Raw genomic sequence first — 13,310 nt, forward strand, 5'->3', positions numbered from 1 at the left:
TACTGTCACACGCAGTATCCAATTCTTTTCTACTCTGAGATAGACTGACCTGGAACTGCAACCATTACTCAAACTGTATGCATAACATGGAATTACATAAATAGTATGATTTTTCCCCATATTGCTCACTCTTAGGATTCTTTTTGCTTGCTTAATAGCAAGTACCCAGAGCTGAAGTTTTCAGACAGCTGCCTATGAAGATTTTAAAGTCTTTTCCTGAGTGACAACTGCTACACTAATATTTAGTTTCATGAAAAGTCACACAGCATCTGGCAACTTGACATCTGTAGCCAAGTTCCACTATCACTGGTCTGCCTACACTTCTGAATACATGCCACCAACTCACAACAACTTTGTCTCTCCCCAGTTTACATTCCCTAGAGTGACAACTGAACTTGTCAAGAATCATTCTCCACTATAAAATTTGCCTTTATACATTTTGTGATCTATATAATTCTATAATTTTATTCCACAGCTTGACCTTGTGTACCTCTTCTCACCCTGTATTCTATTTGGACTATACACGACTAAAGGAACCACCTTGCTGATCCAGAATGATAATTTCTACATACACCTATATATAACTACATAACAAAGAATTCAAACTCTTTTCAAGTAAGAGTCTAGCACTAAATTTGCTTATAAAAATACATTTAAAATTCTACATTTAATGTTCTTAACTGCATGCCAACACTGGCATTGAAATATCCATGACATTCAGTTCACACACTGAAAACAAGAACAAAAATAACAATCTTGCTGCTTCTTGTAATAAAGTAATTTATAGAACACTGAAATCCTCAATAAAAGCAAGCACTGTAAGAATATAAGCAGTACTTTTAGAAAGACTCAAAAAATAGGAAGTTCTTATACAATGCTGAATTAACTTTTCTACAATTTACATTAAGCAATTACTTTAAAAGTTCTCATTTATCTTTTTATGAAGTGTCACTCAATCATGTATTTCATGGACCGTTCATTCAAAAAAAGGAATAAAAGGTACTTCAATGACATGACAGATTTGCCTAAGAGGTAGTGCATTCTTCATTTCATTAAAAATGGGTGATATCTGAGATTATTCTAATTTTCCAGGCATATTAGCTGTTTGATCACTTTGGGACTAGAGAAATATAGGGTAAGAGGAAATGTGTAAGTATTCTGCAAAAGATTCAGACATCTTGGCCCTGTCTTCATTGTTTAGGAATTCTTTACATGATTCCCATGATGTTTCCTTTGAAGAAATACCTTAATTAGTACAGATCAAGTGCACAACATGTGTTTATGAATATTTTAAAACAGATTTGGTTACGGTTTTCTGTGATTCTCACATATTAATAAATTAACACATGTGCCCCTCCTCAATCTGTCTGGTAGTCAGTTTTCCATTAGGAGAAATGACTGGTGCCTGCTTTCCCCTCCTCCCAAGTTGGGACAGGGTTTCCTCCCTGTTGATTAATTCCTAAGTTGCAAAGTAGAAACTGGTGTACAGTTTCCTAACTACTGAAACCTTTTCTCTGTTAATTTTGAAGTGATCATAGAAGGGATCCTCAGGAGGTCACATAGTCCAGTTTCCTATTCAAACAAGGGTTAACACTGACTTCAGATTGGGTTCCTTATCTGAATCTGATCTTGAGTATCTCCAAGGTGAGAGAGTCCAAAATCTCTGGACAACCTTAACCAGTGCTTAAATAATCCACAGAGCAGGAGGGTTTTTTTCCATTTGGAACATCAGAGTTTAAAGAACATTGGGCCTAATCTTCCAGCCTTTCTCTTCCCAAGCTGAATAGATCTGCATCTCAGGAGCTCCATCCCCTGACACTCTCCATGCCAGACTCAATTAAGTTTCTTAACACATTTCTTGTAGTATTTCAGATAAAGTCTAACAAGTGCAGAGTAAAAACAAATCTGTTGCTGTAGTGCCTACAATTCTGTTGGGTCAGTCCAATACAGAATGTATTGTTAGCAGGATGCATTACTGACTCATGCTCAGTTTGTTCTCCACCAGGATCCCCAGGTTCTTTTCATCAGCACTACTATCCAGCCTGTCAATTCTGCAGCATGTAACACTTCAGGGATTTAGTCCTTGCAATTCTAGTAACAAAACTTGCCATTTGTCCTCATTGAATTCCATCAGGTTCCTGTCTTCCTATTTCTCCAGCCTGACTGCATTTCTTTGAACAGAAGCCCTGGCCTTGAATATATTAACCACACCACTCACTCTAGTTCACTCACAAACCTGAAGAGGGTACAAAATGTACTGAAGGACTATTAACTCTACTGTTACTGTACCTATCCAGATTCAAGAGTAGCAGAATCATGCACTGTGCATTTTTTGCTAAACATGTCAACTCAATTGATTGTTACAACTGAAAAGGTGGTCTAAGTCCCTGCCTAATCAATCAGTGTGTGTCCTTCCCTTGCTCCTAGCTGCACTGTCTTGCTCCCAGCCTTGCACTTGTTTTGACACCTATTTCATCCTTAACTTAGCAGGTGTAATACTGAACAGCACGACCTTGCCCATTTTTGCTAATGTGGCTTCCAAACCTGTTAATCTCGCTGATTCACAAACATCCAACAACCTCCCAAGATGAAAAGTGGCAGAAGTATATTTACACCCAGAAAGGGCATTACTGGCTGCTACACTGTTTCTTATGCAAGCACTCTCAGAATGCTGGGTCTCATTCACAGCTCAAGGGGGGTGGCCACTCTTGTCCCATTCTATTCTGTTCAACAGAACAAGTTTCCTAAAAGCCTAGAGCTCATTCAAGCCCTTTGAACACAAGGAGAGATTACCCATCCTGAATTTCCGGATTTTGCAGCAACTATGAATATATTTCAAAGCTTTACCAACCTTTTATCTCAACAGATGCTACCGACTCATTTTCTTTGCCAAGTTCTCTGGAGACAAACTTTCTATCATCTAAACTTTCAAGGTCAAAATCTGGTGTAATGGCAGATTCACTGTTAAAGGCCTGGGTATAACTCAGGTGAGAAGTAAATTCACAGAAGGCAATAGTCTTACTCAAAAGCCTCCAAAACTGCAAATTTAACAGCATTATGAAAAATTATAGATATCAAAAGTAGTAATTATTGCATCTATACAAAAATTAGTTTTTATTTTTACCTATACCTTTCCAAAGAGACCATACAAGGCATTAAATGAGATGCAGCTCTGTTAAATTCATTCTTTATTCCATTCCTTGTCTCACATGAATTGAATAATTGAGTTCTTAGAGCATGTATTATTCTAATAAGCTTCTCTTCCCTAAATTGTTCAATTTAGATTGCTATATTTATGTTATCAGTTTTCTATGAAGCACTGAAACTAAAATTATTAATATTGTCAATGAAGCACACAGATAGCAATATTATACAAAGATTTTTTAAAAAAACATTTTAAAACAAAGAAAAATATTAAAATACTGCTATTAATACTAGAGTTGAATATAGTTGTTGAGTATAGACGTGAACAGCTAAATTACTAAATGACCAAACTGTGCTCATATTCATAATATTAATTTGATGTCTTCTTTCTTGTAAACAGATTGAAATGGAATTTAGAAGTAGGATTATAAAATTTTCAGGACTGGAAGGGACCTTTAAGATCATCTAGTTCCAACCCCCCTGCCATGGGGGGGGTCACCTCCCACTAGATCAGGTTGCTCAGACCCTGTCCAGCCTGGCCTTAAAAACTTCCAGGGACAGGGCTTCCACCACCCCTCTGGGGAACCTGTTCCAGTGTCTCACCATCCTCATGGTGAAGAACTTCTTCCTAACATCCAATTTAAATCTACCCTCCTGTAGTTTGAATCCATTCCCCCTAGTCCTATCACTACCTGGCATCCTAAAATGTCCCTCAGTAGGCCCCATTCAGATGCTGGAAGGTTACAATAAGATCTTCTCAGAACCTTCTCCTCTCCAGACTGAATAACCCCAACTCTCTCAGTCTCTCTTCACAGGAGAGGTGCTCCAGCCCTCTGATCATCCTCATGGCCCTTCTCTGGACACGCTCCAGCACATCCACGTCTTCCTTGTTATAATTTATAATACTTTTTAGGTTGTAATATTAGTTTGTAATAAAGTTATACCAAATATTTCACCAATGTATGATTCATACAAAAATTAAAACCAAAACAGTAAATTTTAAAAAATACTGAAATACTAAAAAACCTCCCTATAATAATACTATCCATTAGCATGAGTCATTTTTGACAAAATTATTTTAAGTTTGGGAAAGTTAGAAATAATCAACAAGAGTACAGGTTGAACAGCACACAAACCCCCCCTTGAAATAAAATCGGTGGCAGCGTAAAAATGTTACTAATAACATTTCCAAGGTATAAACTTGCCATAAACATGTAAACATTTTATAGTTACAAAAGCAGAAAAACAGACATTCAGTAGATATTTTTACATGGTATTGCAATACAAAATGCAAATCACACCAACATTTTAAAGTTAAATATTAAATTAGCATTCAAAAATCTGCGTTCCTCTCAAAGAAAACTAATCAGAACACCCTCTTTACTCTCTACATAACTCTTGAAGAAACAGAATTCATGCTATTAATAAAGTGAACAAATTGCTTAGCTTCAAATACTATCTCGTTTCTACTTTCTACATTCAGAAAAAATGAGTTGTACTAAAAGAAGAAATAGTCCACATGGGACAAAATTTTTGTTAAAAACTAGCATTCTTTTTTTTCTAGCACATCTTATTATAGCACCATTATTCTATACCAAAACAGCCACTACAATTTTCTTAAATATCACAATTAATTATACCTAAATCCCCACTAAATACATTTCTACAAATCTAGTTTGCAAGAAAGTAACACGTTTAAAAGTACATGTCAGGGGATCTAACAAAATGACCTTCTATTCAATCCACCAGAAAAAGCAACAAAATAGACCAGAACAAGTGTATCATCAAAATCATCTTTTGGAAGTCCATAATTGAATACTACACTACCAATGTCAAAGTCAATTTAAGCAGCTGCCCTGAAGAGCAAGTTACTTATCCATTTGCAAAGAATGTGACAGATTTAAAAGCATACAAACATCAGCAGGTTGTGTATAATGCTGTGAAGTGTTTATGCAGTTTGTAAAAGGTTACAGATGAAACCACAACATCTTTACCAGAAAATCAGCTTTCCTGAAAACATTACACGTTTATACCAAGACATTTAGTGGAAAGCTTGATTATTCACCATTATCAAGGTACTTACCTGAAAGATAAAAATTCTTTTGATAATTTTGTTGAATGAGCCAACACAAAAGAGCTCTGACAACCAATCAAATGATTACTCATCCTGCTATTATTACAGTGAATTAAAAGAATGAAAGGCTCTGATAGACACAATTTTCCTATAACCATGTGTAAACACACAAGCAAAGTTTCCTTACAATATTTAGCCAAGCTTTCCTCATATTTCTTATCCAGAAATGCTATTAAATTTAAGATAATCTTACATTGTACATAGGTGGCTTTTTTTAATCAAAAGTTTCTAACAAGATGAAGCATTATGTGCTAATGCTGCTTGGTACTACCAGCATCAGCAGCAGTACACACGGCTGCTGAAATGGAGCTTCTGATACATCTTACTGCTTATTAAGTTTAGATCTTCTCAAGTATTTACCACTTCACTCCCTCAGTTTCTACTTCCACTAATATAAAAATATTAAGAATTCAAGCCCCAGACTATCTTTCAAAACCGGGTATTTGTTGATCCCCAAAAGATAAAATATTAACAACTGTAGGCTCTTACTTAGGATCCCTTATCTCTACAAGATCTTTTACTCTGACAGGATCCATGACTCCTTCAAAAGGAAAAATTGATTTATAAAAGGCTAGAACTTTCCAGCTCAAGATTACTTTAATTTTTCTCATTTGTCCTTCTTCTACTGGTGTACTTTTTTTTTTTTTTTTCCTTCTCAAGGGTATTCCAGAAGAGTATGGTAAAACAAAAATCAGATGGTATTTTGTGCATGCACTCAAATCTACAAGGTTTATGGTGGAGCAATAATCTTCAGAGACAACTTTTTCACACCACATACTTGGTAGCCTCCGTCACAATTTAAATGAGTGGATCTGAAGCAGCACCTTGCATAATTTCTCGAGGCAGAGATAGAGAACACTAAAAATTCAGATTAGCCCTTCAATTAAAGATTAATCATATCTTCACAAGAAGCCTGCAACTTAGCCACAGTGCAGTATTATACATGTGGTAAAACACATGGAAGGAGCTAAACTCCATAGAAGTACCTCAAAAGGAATAGCTAAGGAAATATAGACAAGCCTCATTCAGAAAGAGTCAGGAGAAATTGCACTTCCTAATTAAAAAGACAATTGCAATAAACACCAGTATTTGGGTCAGTCAGTGCTGACAGACTGACTGACTTGCCAAGAGGCAGCTGAAGTACTGGATGAGTCCCTAGGGCCAAGCAGCTGATACCACAGGATTCTCAAATGGGAATGGCACCATTCTGGACTCCAGCCTCAAGCTGAAAGAACCTGACTTGTGTTCTGCACACTGATCATCTCCAAAACCTTATTTGTGGCACTTTCTCTCAGACAGTCAGTGATGTAAGTCCATCTCAGTGCAGGCAATGCAAGTGAACAACCTCCTCTCTCAAAGGCAGCAAATACATTCTACCAGAACATTGCCTGAAATGCTAATACCTACAAAGTATTAACTCAATATTAAAAAAACGAAATAAGCAAAAAAACCTCAAAACAAAACACAAAAAAAACCCAAACTTCCCACAGCCAAGTACAGAATTTAAAAAGAACAACCAAAGCTACTTAAACAGAATCCAGTGAACAAGAAGGAAAATTGTAATATAGATCAAAAGTAAAGGTTTTGTTCCATCTTTAATTAGGTCCTTAACAGAAACAGCAGGACAAGTACTGGCTCCACAGCCACAAACAAAGCATGCAAGTGGTGCAATGTTTGTCCAACTTACACATACAGCCAAAATTATAATTATCCAGCTTTCAGTAGCTGCACAGCTGCACAGGATGAACTGGGATATGCTCAACCAGCTACAGGAAAAACAGTACCTACTTAGTCACCACTTTTGAGGAGATCCTCAGGTTCTGAGCACATCAGCAGTTTAACTAAACATCTTATTCTTCAAAGACAAATCATTAGAGAATAGAATCATTAAATCTTCTGTGCACTTGTGTTATTTACCATTATGAGGAAAAATTAATCATGTTCCAACATTGTTACAGTTCTCTCTCATTCCACAAGCTGGTGAAAATCCATTGGGGTAAATACTAGGCTTCCTTTCTAAAGTCTATCACGAAGTCAACATATAGCAGACAACATCAATCTTAACAAAGTACAATTTTCTCTAGATCTGGATTTATATTTTTGTTTGAAAATATTCTTACAAAGCATAACATGCTGTAATTTAAGATATTACTTCTAGATTCTACTAACTCTTCATAAAGTAATTTGGTACTCATTACTGGTGAACCTGTTTTTTATAGCTAAACGTAACAGCTATATGTAGCCATTTTTATAGAACACCAATTGAGACAGTGAGTCATCCATAAAAATTACGTTTCTCTGCTTTTGCAGGTTTTTTGCTATATACAACAGCAAACACAAATTATATATTAAATCATCTATATCACTCTTACTCATTGCCCTTTTTCCTCCTTACCCACTTTTTCCTGGGTAGGGTCAGGAAAGCAAAAGCAAGAGGGAAGAAATACAGCTTTTTTCCTTAAGGCAAGGAACAAATATAAGGTAAAGGTTAAAAACAGATCTATACTAACATCTCTGAGACCCAGAAGATCAGTGCCTGAGGTTTCACCTAATTTTTTGATTGAAATAACACAGCACATAAGTCTTCAGAAACAGCTATCTTCTGGAAACACTGCTCTTTCAAGAAAGAAGCCCCTTCAGTTTTACTTTTGCTGAAACTGTTGCTGTCATCTTACAGCCAATTGTACTACAGAACTAAGGAGATGCTGGAAAAAGGCACTGTTTTACTCGATGCTAAACTACATTGAACTGCAGACAATTGGGGGTACTGTTCATATTTTAGCTCTAGTCAGTCCCTTCCACACTCATTTGCTTCAAATATAGCAAATACCTAACTTCAGAGAAAGCACTGTCTACACACTGAACAATAACTGGTGCTCATCATCTTTAAAAACAAAACCAAAAGAAACAAACAAGCCCCAACCATACGTCACTCCCAAACCTCAAACCAACTCCCCACTCCTAAGTGTAATCTTCTGCTGGACCATCCAGGTCATCTTACTTGCCTCATGGTCAAACAGTAAAAAGGCTGAAAAAAGGGATAAACACACAACCAGGGAATCAAGGAGCCAGGGAGAAAGGAGAGAAAAACAACATACTGTGAAATTCCACCCTAGTGCAAACTGGAAATCTGTAAGTTAAACACACTGCTTAACATGTTTCATGTAGAATTATGCAGTATTTAGAAAAGAAATACTTCCGTCTCTGCAACAAGTTAAAATGCAAAACTAGGTTTAGCAGCAAAATTAAGCAAGCAAGCTGACTAATTAAGCTGTGCCAAGTACCTGTTTTCTGCAATTGCAGAAAATAGATTTCAGAGCTTTTTAATATATGAAGTTAAATACAGTGACAACAGTGAGACATGTAAGACTGGAATGCCATTGGGTTACATCATTTGGCATTAGAAAGCAATAGAAGTTTTTTCTAATTACAGGCAAAAAATGTTCAACTTCAAATGTCTGTAAAACATAAATTAAGTATTTGTGTAAATGAAGAGCAAACCATCACACATTAAGCCTGTGATTTAAATAACACTGTATTTTAAAAACATGGTTTTCCCCATAATTATTTATCTCTAGGAGAAAATTCTAAAAGTACTTTAAAACAGAAAATGAGAGGCTTTACTTGTTATGCAAAGTGGAATAGTATTTCCTTCAACAGTTCCTTCTATCTTACCTGTATCTTCAATGAATTGCACACATTTTTCAACAAACAGAGGTATTGGTTTCTCAGGTGTAACCAGATCCTGTAGGGGCATCCCAAAGTAATTACTTTCCCAGTTTCTACGGATTGGAGGATTGAATGTCTTAGTTTTCTTTTTCGGCTACAACAAAACAGAATTATTTAAGTAATATTCAAGTAGTCTTTAAATTAATTCATATTCACTGAAAAAAAACATATCATAACCCTAACAGACATTGAAATTTTTCTATGGCAAACTCAATAAAAATAAATATACTTTCAAACTAGCATACATTAGATACAAAGCACTAAAATAACTTCTAATTGATTTGGTCACTACTGTATCACATTAGGAAAAGGATGACCCAATGCACTAATAATTGAAATATTATAGGAACAAAAATAAACATACTACTAGCTTAGAATGCTATGACAAGTTTTTACAGACTATCAGCACTACTCAAAAGGAATTGACATGAATCACATTTGAACCACATCTCTGCAGAAATTTTTAGAAGACTGTGAAGTGTCATATCAGAAATAAAAATCCAACCGCCTTCTGCATGTGTCTCTTTAAAGACACTATCCTTATATTTCAATTATACTAGAAACAAGATGATACAGAATGTATAGCAATCAAGCTCAAGTTAGAATTGCAGGCACTCCTGGAAAGCTTCGTTACAGGAACAGGATTTTAGCCAAAAGTTGTTTGGACCAAATCAGATCCAAGACAAAGATTTTCACATGTAGCTTTCTTGCTTGTTTTGATTAATATTTTTTTTTTCTTGAGAGGGTCTTTTACCAGTTCAACTGATAAAGCACCTTTGTATGAAAAAAACCTTGGAATAAAACTCTATCCTAAACTTTTATGGCTAAAGCAGACTGTGAAAGCCACCCTTTCAACTGCCAACTCTTTGCATGACATTAATTTTGGACAAGATATAGGTGGTTCCCTGAATATGTTCCTTCAGACTAGAAAGAGCTTTTCCTTCCTTCTATCTGTGACAGTCCCTTGCTTTGAAGTTGCCAGCACTAAACCTAGTTCATTGGCCATTTACTCTTTAGAGGCAAAATGGTATTTATTTAGGTAACATCCAATTCAAATGAGAAGCAGCTGAAATGACCAAGCTGAAACTAAAGAATATATAAACCTCAAGGAAAACGCCTGTTAAATGAGCCAATGTTGAATAAAAGATCATTTTAGAGACACATATGTTAATGCAATGAAAAAAAGCAAAAGCAAAATGAAATTATTTTTTCTCCAAGGTGTCCAGTGCATATCCCTGCCATATTAGGATAAATGGAGCAACACTCAGACTATGTATTTCAGATCCAGCAGATAGACTGTGTCTTCCTGATTAAGATGTAATATTAGCATAACGTAATAAATACAATTAAATTTTGTGGTGTAAGTAGAAAACAATCCGATACTGGAACAATAAACTATGATTTTACAGAGTTTTTATTCCAATTATAAAATTAATACTACTATCTGTGTAGAATAGCTGGACATAATATGAAATATCAAGTCTGTCCACAAGGATGGAACTGAGATTTTTTTTTTTTTTCCTATTTGTCCTGCATTTAGAAGAATGGTTCTAAAGGATTGGGATAGCGAGTAGGACACTACACACTCAGAGAAGCAGAAAGGTTTCTTAACCATTTGTCTACCTGAAATGATCTATTTAATCTCCAATTATAAAAGTTAGAATTTGTCTAAAGAACTTAAAGAATAAAAGAAAAAACATGTCCTTTTTAAAATGATCCAAGAGTAGAAGAGCTGACTGTTGCAGGGCTACTCCATAAACATGGAATTACAATTTCACAAAGCAGACAAAGTTACAATAATAATTTTACCATCTATATTCCATTAAGTACTTTGTCTCCCTCCTTCCAGCATTTATTTGAACATTTCTCTTGTAATTCGCCTTTCACCTGGGGCAAGTGAGCAAGTAATCATCACCAATAACAGATCTAATCCAATCTTCCTGCAAATAACACTATCTACATCATCTTCACAAAAAATACTTCTGCAAATAACACAAAACTTTAAGATATAAAGAAACAACCATGGAGTTTCCTGATTTGAGACTTCATACTTTCCTTAAGTTGTCTGCATAAGAAGCCTAGACATGCAATTTCTTTGAACAAAAAGGAACGTTCCTTCAAGAAAGACCTGGTCTTTGTCAAAAGTTCAGCTGACTTCAAGAAAAAGCACGGCTTAATTCTAACAAAATTAAGTGGTTTTTTTTTAATCTGTATTCCCCACTCTGAGAACATCACATCTTTTCTGATCCACCAATCATAGCATGGAACTTTTAATTTTACACAGAAAAAGTTATCCTAGTCATTATCTTGACTAGCAGATTTAAAAGTTCTGCAATGAAACGGTGTTTAAACAAAAACACTGTTAAACATTACATTACTCATTTAGTTAAAAAGGTGAATAATTTCTAACAAAGACAATTTTGTATGCTTTTTCTTCATAATAATAATAGAAGGCTTAATAGGCATCAAGTGAGAGAAGACCCAGCACACAGAAGTTTTGTTACATAATCCTAGCAAAAACCTCATTCCTTCAGATACCACTGCTTCATGTTAGTAACTATAACGCAAGCACAGCGCCATAAACCTGAAATCTTTAGTTTTCATATAAATCTGTTTTTTTTCCATAATTGCCCTCTGCACTAACGTTGAGCTTTCCAGCAGGGGTTTTCACCACTTGCTTCTTGCCAAAGACAACTTCTCTTCATACTCTGAGACGTTAATGGCAAACCTACAGCTGATCCTTTGGCAGGAAAGCATTTTAACCCTCCCAAACTTGCCTTGCATTTCTTATACCAAAAGTATTTACCTGCAATATTGTTTTAATTACAGAAGTTTAATTACTGAAACAGTGTTGCAAAAGATTAGCTGAAGTTCTTATTAAAAGACAAGTCAAACATGAAAACATGTATTCTAGCACAGCACAATATTCAAATCATTATTTCAAAACTAGAAATATTATCATAATAAGAATAAAGCCACAATAATGTAGATTTAAAGTATACTCAAAATTAACCATCTTGACTGTAGGTAATCAATCAAGCATCTCTCATCTTCTAGAGAGAAACTAGGCAGCTCTGAATCTTGAGAGTGTAATGCACTCAAATGCAACATTTGAAAGTTAACATAGGAAACTAAAAAAACCAGACAAACCTATCTACTAAACACCTTTATGGATGGGCTGATTACTCTACTAAGTCCTCTGAGTCCAAGAGGAGCTCCCTTTCCCCCCCCCCCCCCCCCTCTCACCTCTATCCCATCAGAACTACCATAATAATTTCTTTACCAAAGGAGAAATTCAGCCACTCCTCTACCTCCAACAGACTCTACTTTTAATACGCAGGATATTTTCTGCCTGCTTCATTTGCAGTAAGCCCTAAGGTCACAGTAGGCAAAGTCAGTATTTTCAGGACTATTAAAATACTTCATAAAACCAGGCACCATGAACAGCATTCGTTTTATTGGTGCAATAAGAAATTGGCAATCTCTAATTCATGGCTAGTTCTTCAGAAACTGTATGATGAATAATGCAAATGATGGTCCCTAAAATGCTCTCTCTTCCTTCCCCTCATGACTCCTGCCATTTTTAGAGCTGCAGTCTGCTACACTAAGTTTTAACTACAGAGGTTCAAGAAAGCATATGGCTCCAAATATGCAGTTTTAGGTTCACATTTAACACTCTTAAAGTACAGATTTCAGTACTTCCTTTACTCCTCAGGAGGAAATAAAACATTTTAAAAATCACTGCACATACCAATCTGAAGTAGACAGTACTTTGCTAAATCAACCACTGCATTTACACAAAGACCGAATAAAAATAGAAGTTTGATCTCTCATCTCTCACGTTTATCATAGTCTTATTAAAACTGAGATCAACATACATGCAATATACAGTTCCTGACACCATTTCAGCAATAGCTGCAACATAACATTTAATATAGCTTTGAAATTACAGTAAAAGCAAACAAGTTGAAGCAGAGAAAAATGTCAAATATGTACTGCTCATATTGTGTTCTAAAATAAGTTACAGTATTCATCTAGGTGCTGGTGGATTTTCTTGCTGAAATACTGAGAATTTTTCAGATTAAACTGAAGTAAAAGGCAACTAACAATCATCTTGACATAAAAGAAAATGGAAAGAAATTCACAATCTTTTTCAGAAGCAACAAATCTTGTTTGCAAACAAAGTTACAAGGCAATATTTTTAAATGGCCTTTTTTTTTTTTTTTTTTTTTTTTTAATGGCACAGATGGAAAAGTCACCAAAAAAAAAACCAACAAAACAACCAAAACAACCCATCCCACAC

At 35.4% G+C, this 13,310-nt stretch overlaps 1 protein-coding gene across 3 annotated transcripts in view; it reads right to left on the bottom strand.

The window, feature by feature from the left end:
- Positions 1-13,310, bottom strand: part of ARHGAP5 (Rho GTPase activating protein 5) — a 50,365-nt gene that overhangs the window by 15,258 nt on the left and 21,797 nt on the right. For all 3 annotated transcript variants that reach the window (XM_071746159.1, XM_071746160.1, XM_071746161.1), the window contains one exon: positions 8,954-9,101. In XM_071746159.1, coding sequence (XP_071602260.1) covers positions 8,954-9,101 — 148 coding nt within the window. The remainder of the gene's footprint in view (positions 1-8,953; positions 9,102-13,310) is intronic.

This window comes from Heliangelus exortis, chromosome 5 (genome assembly GCF_036169615.1).
Source record: "Heliangelus exortis chromosome 5, bHelExo1.hap1, whole genome shotgun sequence".
NCBI classification, from domain to species: Eukaryota; Metazoa; Chordata; class Aves; order Apodiformes; family Trochilidae; genus Heliangelus; species Heliangelus exortis.